Source organism: Pyxicephalus adspersus, chromosome 7, assembly GCF_032062135.1.
Source record: "Pyxicephalus adspersus chromosome 7, UCB_Pads_2.0, whole genome shotgun sequence".
Lineage (NCBI taxonomy): Eukaryota > Metazoa > Chordata > Amphibia > Anura > Pyxicephalidae > Pyxicephalus > Pyxicephalus adspersus.
In genome coordinates, this window is record NC_092864.1 from 5,182,508 (window position 1) to 5,191,775 (window position 9,268).

The window sequence follows — 9,268 nt, forward strand, 5'->3', positions numbered from 1 at the left end:
TCACAAAAATCATTCTAACAACTAAATTAATAAAGGAACAGAAGAATACAAAATGAGTGGGTTAGCTGAGTTGTTGGCTCAGAGTCGGATTCCAGCTAAAATGATAAGGGAAGTATTATTACTGCTGTTGACTTTTTTATTAATGAATATATTTATTATTCAAGACTTCATCTTTTATCATTAAAATGCTTTCCTTGATTTCCAGTCAGTGATTTTGCCTAGGGTGAGATGATGAAATCAGTCTGCTGCAGGCAGAAGGGAACATTTCCTCAGTCTCCTCTGCTGCCCCTAGTGATCGGATTGCAACACTGTAACCCTGTATCAAGTCACATGGTGAGAGGAAGATTTTCTTACAACTAATAATTTAATTGCTACAAGATATATTGGAATAATTTAATCAAGGAAAGGAGCATGAGAGTCAGGAAGAGTAGAGGAAGATTGGACAGTATTTTTTTTATACATTCTATCTTTATATATTTTTCCTGTTGTAAGCACAGTTCTTAAAAACAAGATCCAGTTTGCATGGTTTCTGGTATTCATAAAACTTGTTGCTGCAACTGTTTTTGGTATGGACATAGGTAATCCCTGCACACATTGCAGTTTCATCCAATAGTGGCTCCTACCACAAATATACCCACTGTGATAGCAAAACAATGATGACTATTAAAAAAAACACATTTTACTGCACAGAACCTGATATTCTGAGTGCAAAAAGGAGAAAATAAAATAAAATCAATCCCTCACTGACCTTAGTAGCTGCAAAAACTGTAGCATAATTCATCCTCAAAGATTCAGTGGCTCCCCACCAGCCAGCAATGGGTTGGCATCCTGCCGGCCTAACCTCCAATATAAGTGCAGAGCAGGTATGCAGGAAGAGGAGAGAGCAGATCTGACTTGAAAGACCTCTTTTCTATCTTTTACTATGAACGTTGAATTGGATGAATTGTTCCACTGTGGCCATGACTAGGTAGGTCAGTCATGGCTCGTTCCAAAGCCAATTTACTATGATAAGTAAATGTACTTATATAGCTGTCTTTAGCCTTGTAGGAGTTTTACACAAAAGTAAAATAACAATTGTTTTCTTACCTTTCCATTTCATGTTTGCAGATCTTTACAACAGAGAATGTCTTTTTGAATGTATATTAATGCACCACCATTCATTTTAGAATGCTACAATGCAGGTGTGTAGCTTAGTACATTGAGGTGCTGTCCAACAATGCATCCTTTGTGCGTTAACACATCTTGAAGTAATGCTCATGCTACCGCAACACAAAGATCTGAATGGGCCCTAACTGTCTGTAAGGCATTAGAAGCATTCCTTGATGCACCTATGGCAGGTTGCTTGCTGTCCTACACATATGGAACCCTCGGCACCTTGAAGTAAAGAAGCTTCTTTCAGCACCACGTTCAACCTTGGAAGTTCAGATCTGATTGGTGATACAGTGAGCAGAGAGAGAGTTAATTGGACAACACAAATGCTGAAATGCACTCTCCAATGCACAGGTACTGTACCTGGCAATGCTCCTGCAGCAACACATTGTGGCTGTATTGCGGAAAATGATGCAGGTCCAATTGTAATACGTTAAGGTGCAATGCCAGCCTGTTCAGGGCCTATTCACATCTGTGTATTGTGTTCAGATATTATAAAACCTACATTTTAATGTGACAAATGCATGGTATGTGGGGTTTGGCATTAATGGACCTGCACAGGTGCATATGACCTGTGCCTTGTGGTGTGCTGCGGAAATACTGCAGGACTGTTTTTAATTTGACAACCACCCCATAAGACTGGATTCACCTTTCTATGCATGTATTACCAACAATCATAGATTGATACGCTTCCATTCTAATGAATTGGTGCATCAAAAATGAATATCAATGCATTGCAGTGATATGAAGTGGAATCAATTTAAACATAGACCATCCTTTGCATTGGCATGCATAAAGGCATGTGTAAAGGGCTGAATGGGCCCAGAAAACAATAATCTGTCAATGCATAAAACCTATGTATGGGCCCTCAATATGAATGGGCTGTCCTAACCAAGGCCACCCTAATAAAGCATACATTGCATTACATGAACTGCAGAATGCAAGGTGTAAAAGGGCCACAAGGTATCAATGCTCACCTATTCCCAGCTACTTCTCATTTTAATGCTTTTTATATTGCTGGGCTAATAACCCATGAAGGGCCACCTGAGTGCAAACATTTGTTGCATCATTGCATGCATTGCTGAAGAACGCAGAGAATAAATTCCCAAACCTTGCTCAGAAAAATCCCAGCTTATTCACCTACACAGGATTCCTGCGCCCCCCCCCCCCCCCCCCCCCCCTTCCTTTCCTTCATTCTGAGAGATGATTTTTTGCTCTCTTATTACACACTGGTATTACAGCGAGGGAAGGGATTTAAAAGATTTAAAAGCCTGGTGTCTGCTAACTTTATTAGGGGCGGATTATTAAATTCTGCAGGAAATCCGGTGTCACAGGTAAAGTTTAATAGCCGTCTCTCGTCTTGTTACAGATGGGAGTTATGGAATTAAAGGTCATGGGGGTCACTGGCTAGTTAAAGGTAAAGAATCAGGTTATTTATTATTGTTAGGATACATGACAAGAACACGGGATAGTGAGTGTACACATCAAACCTCATACATGATGGTGACTGTATATATCAAGTCTCATACACATATCTGTGACTGTACATATTAGACTTCACATACATGTCAGTAACTATACACATCAAACCATATATACATGATGGTGACTGTACATATTAGATGTCATACACAGGAATGTGACAGTGCACATCAACATCATACACATAATTGTGACTGTATATATCACGTCTCATACACATTACACTGACAGTACATGTTAGACTTCACATACATGTCAGTAACTGTACACATCAAGCCTCATACACATGACTGGGACATGTGTACTAAATATGAATTGACACAGAAACACATTTCCTTACGTTATTTCACCATACTACTATTTCTTCCTTCCTCTTACTCATCCTTCTCTTTCTTCCTTCCTCTCTTTTTTTCCTTCCTTCCTTCCATCCTTCCTTCCCTCTTTCTTCCTCCCCTTATTCTCTTTCCTCCCTTATTTTATTTTTTTTCCCTTCCTTTCCCCGCGCCTTTTCCTTCCTTCCTTCCTTCCTTCCTTCCCTCCTCTCCCTAACCTTCTGCTTAATCTTTCCTTCCTTTTCCATTTTTACTTTTCCTTACTTACTCCCTTTTTTATTTCTTTTTATTCTTTTCTACCTTCCTTCTGTTATAATAATCCTTCCTTCTTCCCCCCTTCTGTTATCCCCTTCCCATTTCACTTCCCTCCTTCTTCCCTCTTTTTAGTCTTCCTGCCTTCTTTCTTTCTTCCTCCCTTCCTTCTTCCGATTCGTTCCATATTTTTTCTTTCCTTCTACTTTTATTCTATTATCCTTCCCATATCATTTCATTCCTTTTTCTCTCTCTTCCATTATCCTTCCTACTTCACTTCCTTCTGTCTTCCATCTTCCTTCCTTCCTACTTGACTTAATTATTTTTCCTTCCTTCCTTCTTTCTTTTAATCCTTGCAACTTCACTCCATTTTCCTTCCCTCTCTGCCAAGTTTCTGCTTTCCTACTCTCCTTCCTTTCATTTTTCTCCCTTCCACCTACCCTTTATTCTTCCTTCTTTCCCTTCCTTACATCTTTCTTTCTGCATTCCACCTTCCTACTATCACACTTTTTACTCCACTTCCTTCTTCCCTTTCTTCCATCTTCCTACTTCCTCCCCTTCCTTCATTGCTGCCTTCCTTTACTTTTTTCCATCTTCCCCTTCTTCCTTCCTTCTTTTTCCTATCTTTCCTTTTTTCCCTTCCTTCCATCTTCCTACTTCCTCTCCCTCCTTTACTTTTTTCCATCTTCCCCTTCTTCCTTCGTTCTTCTTCCTATCTTTACTTTTTTCCCTTCCTTCCCTTCCTTCCATCATCCTACTTCCTCTCCTTCCTTAAATTTTTTTCCATCTTCCCCTTCTTTCTTCCTATCCTTTCTTCTTTCCCTTCCTTCCATCTTTCTTTCTGCCTTCTACCATTCTTCCCACTCCATTTTCTTCCTTTTCCCCTCCCTTCCATTATCCTTCCTACTTCCCTTTTATCCCCCCATTATCTTTCTTTCCTTTCTTCCATCTTCCTCTCCTTCCTTCCTTCCTTCCTTCCTTCTTTCATTTACTTTTTTCCATCATCGTCTTTTTTCTTCATTCTATTCTTCCATATTTTCTTTTTACCATTCTCCTCTTTTACCTTCTTTATGCTTATTATTTCTTCCTTCCTTCCTGCTTGCTTTCTTCCCTTTTCTTCCTTATTTATCTTTATTGTTTAAACTTTCCTAGAATGTTCACATTTCATTTTTTTCTGATTTCCTTTTGTGCTTCATTCTACACATCCCACCTATTACTCTGCATCCAATCTATCTTCTGATTATTCATTAATATATTTTTTTTATCATTTATTTTGTGTTTGGTAAATAAGCAGATTGTTATGTAATTCCAGCATCCCTTGACTGCAATCCATTTGGTTGTCTCTGTATATGTTATGTTTGTATATGTTGTATATTTGTATATACAATGTATGTATATGTTGTTTATTTATCTTTTTATATTTTTTTATCAGTGTTTGCAGATGTGAATTTGCACAGAATGAGATGAAAGCAGTGCGCAGAGCCCCAGCTTGGTGACAATAAAGTGTCCATGCAGATTGATGTGTCTGGATGGAGCGCCTGCATTGAGCAGCAAGTGGTTAAGGCAGCGGTTGGTGGTGTCTGAGTTATCTTGCAATTGTTTTCCTTCACCTCTGTCTACACTCTTTCCTTTTTTTTTTCTCTCTCTATTCATTTGCTCTTTCTTTGTCTCCACCTCTCTCCTGCTCTCCCTCCCTCCTTCCCCTGCTGTGAGACACAGCAGTCAGGGAGAGAAGCGGCATCATAGGCGATCCATCCATTCCTCTCCATCCTCTGCTCCGCTCTCTACCTCTGTCCCCCAGGAGCCCTGCAGCTACCTTCAGAGAGCCACGGTGACAGGTAAGTCATTTGGCTGTGTTGAAAGGGTTAAGAAGGCAATGCAAGCCTTCTTGGAAGGTTAAAAATGGGGGATATTCCGCAGGTTTCAGTTGAGCCAGGATGGGGTTAAAGTGGCATGGCTACATGGGGTTGACTAATATAAGAAGGGTCGCCAATTTTCCTGCAAGTTACAGTAGGGATGATTTATGGGAAAGAACAGGTTGGCGAGGTTGCGCAATGACGATGATGGTGGAAGTTTGTGGTGAGATGCGGTGCATGTGGTGGGCTTCGGTAGTGGATGCACATGGTGGCTATCATTTTATTGGTCATAGTAACAGGACGTGACTGTTCCACGGCCGCCACAGCAGACATGTCCTGAGGTTTACTACTGCACCAAAAAACCTTCTCTATACTATACTCTACCATTAAATCGCCTGCTGCAGTATACCTGCTTGATCCATTACCTACTGCACTACATACTCTGGGTTCATACTCCCTGCAACTCTCTACTTGAGTAACCCTTCAATACTAAGCCTATTGGATCCCCACTACCTGCTGCACTTAGTGCCCTGGATCCCTAAAACCTGCCACACTACATGCCCATTGGATCCCCATCACCTGCTGCACTTTATGCCCTGGATCCCTAAAACCTGCCGCACTACATACCCTGGATCCCTAAAACCTGCCACACTACATGCCCTGAATCCCTAAAACCTGCCACACTCCAAGCTCATTGGATCCCCATCACCTGCTGCACTTTATGCCCTGGATCCCTAAAACCTACCACACTACATGCCCTGAATCCCTAAAACCTGCTGCACTTCATGCCCATTGGATCCCCATCTAATGCTGCACTTTATGCCCTGATTTCTTAAAACCTGCCACACTACATACCCTGGATCCCTAAAACCTGCCAAACTACATGCCCTGGATCCCTAAAACCTACCACACTACATGCCCTGAATCCCTAAAACCTGCCACACTCCATGCCCATTGGATCCCCATCACCTGCTGCACTTTATGCCATGGATCCCTAAAACCTGCTACACTACATACCCTGGATCCCTAAAACCTGCTGCACTTTATGCCCTGAATCCCTAAAACCTGCTGCACTCCATGCCCATTGGATCCCCATCTAATGCTGCACTTTATGCCCTGAATTCTTAAAACCTGCCACACTACATACCCTGGATCCCTAAAACCCGCCACACTACATACCCTGGATCCCTAAAACCTGGCACACTACATGCCCTGAATCCCTAAAACCTGTCACACTCTATGCCCATTGGATCCCCATCTACTGCTGCACTTTATGCCCTGAATCCCTAAAACCTGCCACACTACATGGCCTGGATCCCTCAAACCTGCTGCACTCCATGTCCAATGGATCCCCGCTACCTGCTGTACTTTATGCCCCAGATCCCTAAAACCTCCTGCACTTTGGGTCATGGAATTCTCCTATGCAACGCTCTTCCTGAGCCACCCTACCCACTGGATCCCCAAAATACGTGCTACACCGTAATGTATAAATCCTTGCTACCTGTTGCACTTGATTCAATAGATCCTTCCAAACCGTCACTCTATAAACCGATCCTTCAGTTCCCTACTACCACTCTATCCACTGAACTTCCTTTTGCCACAATCTCTTTACTAGATCCCTATTATCTTCTGCATTTTAGCCACTGGATCCCTACTACACATTACACTCTGTGCACTGGATTTTCACCAACTTGCCCCTTGGCATCATTCACAGGTTCCTTATTAGTTAATGATCCCCTTATAGATCCATTAGATCCCTTTTGATTGCTAAACACTGTCCCTGCTCCCCTAATACCTGTTCCTTACCAAACACTGCATTCAATGCACCAGATCCCTAAGCATCTCCTGCATGGTATTCTGCAGTCCTATGGCCCCTAAGCAGCAGATTTCCCGGCTAGATTCAGCACTTCATTCAGTGGTTCCCTTTGTACTTGTTGCTTTTAATCCGCTGGATCCAATACCAAGGCTGTGCATCCTCTGCAGTCACTACATTAAAATTATTTTTACATTTTTACTACCGCCGTGCTCCCTAACTAGTGTGCATTATAATTATTATGACATTTATGTTATGATGTGCTCTTGGTCTTCCCTGACTCCCTCTGTTTCCATTCACAGGAACGCCGATGACAGTACGGCGAGGCGACAAGGTGCCCATTAGTATCCAGGAGCACATGGCCATCAACGTGTGCCCGGGACCCATCCGACCCATCCAGCAGATCTCCGACTACTTCCCCAGGTACACTCCATGGCCAGAGGGGGCTCCGTCACCCACAGGGCCACCGCACACCCTGGCCCCATTGGACATTCGTCCCCAGGTGCCGGAGCTAGAGACCGACTCCGCCGACTTGGACAACTACGACTCTGATGATGGCAGTGAGTATATTTTTTAAAACCCATACTGCTTTTCTGGGGTCACTTAAAGGGGAAGTCCGCCCAGCTGTAGATCGTCTTAGGAGCCTGCTGGAATGTTTTTTAGTAAACACAGCCGGCTTTTCCTCCTCTGCTATTAAATTGCAATTTGCTTTTCACTCGGTAGCCAGCTGAGATGCCAGCCGTAAACAGAATCGAGTCACTGCCATCACGTAGTACTAAGTACGAGGAGATCACTAAACTCCTTGGGGGGACTATAAAAGTAAAAATAAGGAAAAGTGTTTGTTTTATCCTCAGTAGCACAATTCTTAGGATTTTTCTACAGCAGCTTGGAAAAAAAGCATTTTGGATGCTGCAAATACCCGTTTCCTTTATTCCCCTGAACCCCCAGTTGTGCATGGCCTGATTTTATGAAAATTGTAGATGAGTTTCTTGATGGCATTTCATGGGACCTGCCAATTTCTTTTTCAAGGGCCCTCACACCTCTTCCATCAAGCACATTTCCTTGTCTCTGGGTTACAATTGGCTTTTCTCAAAGTTCTCATCACAATCTTTTGCAAAGATAAAAATGCACTGGGGATCAGCAAGATCGGGAATTCTCATTTATGTGGAATTTTGGTAAAATTTTAAAGCTTGAGGGTCAATAAGCAAGATGAAAATAAGGATGCTTTTGGTATTTTGTAAAGGAGCCTTAAATGGTTTTGGAGGCGTATGGAATCTCCAATCTACATTGTTTTACTGTTATAATAGAAAAAAAATGGCTAAACTATCCTCAACAAATTCCACCCCCACAAAAAATGAAAAAAAAACTTTGGTAAAAAAAAAAAATTAGGAGCTAATTTTTAAAATGCAAATTTGCCCAGGCAGTTAAATGAGCGAAATTGAAATTTTCAGCTTTGTCGGATTTTGCAGCAAAATCAATTCTGCCAAAATCCCTCTTTTCATCCCTACAATGCGCTATTAGTCTATGCAGCGTGAAGCCAACGGGTAGGTTTAATGTTACCAGGGCTTGTTTACATGGCTCTTCAGGGTCTGCTGTTCTTTTTGGAAAAGTGTTAGCAAAGTCTGGATTGCAGGGTTGAACTGAATCGTACACTGCGCGGTCTTTTTATTAGCGCACTTTATGTAATGCGTCATGTTGCATTGACATTTTCTAGGCATAATCTTCCCTACAGAAATACAAATGTAATGTGTTCAATGTGCTTCTACTGCAATGACCTTGGAAAGAATAAACAAACTTTATTCCTAGGTAGCAGCTGCTGATTAATTGCATCAAACTCAAAGGCATTGTAAATGCATGTCAGGTGTCCCACAAAAACATTTCAGATATCAGCGATAGGAATGAATCCTGCTAGGTGTGTTTGGAATAAATCTTTCCCATCAATACCAGAAGGGTGTGGTTGTGTCTGCCAGGGGTTGTTGCAAGAGACAGCAAAGAAAAAAGACACACATGTAATAATGTGAGATTCTTCCTATACATTATAGGAAATTGTAATGTTCTGTATGAGAGGATATATGGCCTGCTGTACTGGACTCAAAAAAGGAAAGAAAGAATTGTTTATGTTTTCTCCCATCCATCCTTCCTACTTCATTTCCTTCTTTTCTTACTTACCTTCTCTTCCTACTTCCCTTTACCCTTCCTTTTCTTTTCCTTTATATTACTTTCCTCCCCATCCCTCTATTGTTTTGTTTATTCTTCCTTTCCCTTTTCTCCTTTCTCTCTTCTCTATCCATCATCCTTTCATTTCTATTCTTTTTTTACCTTTCTTCTATTTTCCTTCCAACCCTTTTTCTTCCCTTCTTCTCTTCTTCCCTTTATCCTTCTTT

General features: G+C 41.7%; 1 protein-coding gene across 1 annotated transcript in view; it reads left to right on the forward strand.

Annotated features, from left to right (window-relative positions):
* The first annotated feature begins 4,769 nt into the window (after window positions 1-4,769).
* DOC2A (double C2 domain alpha) overlaps window positions 4,770-9,268 on the forward strand; it is a 31,022-nt gene continuing 26,523 nt past the window's right edge. The window contains exons 1-2 of the mRNA XM_072417191.1: window positions 4,770-5,053; window positions 7,187-7,444. Coding sequence (XP_072273292.1) covers window positions 7,195-7,444 — 250 coding nt within the window. The 5' untranslated portion in view covers window positions 4,770-5,053; window positions 7,187-7,194. The remainder of the gene's footprint in view (window positions 5,054-7,186; window positions 7,445-9,268) is intronic.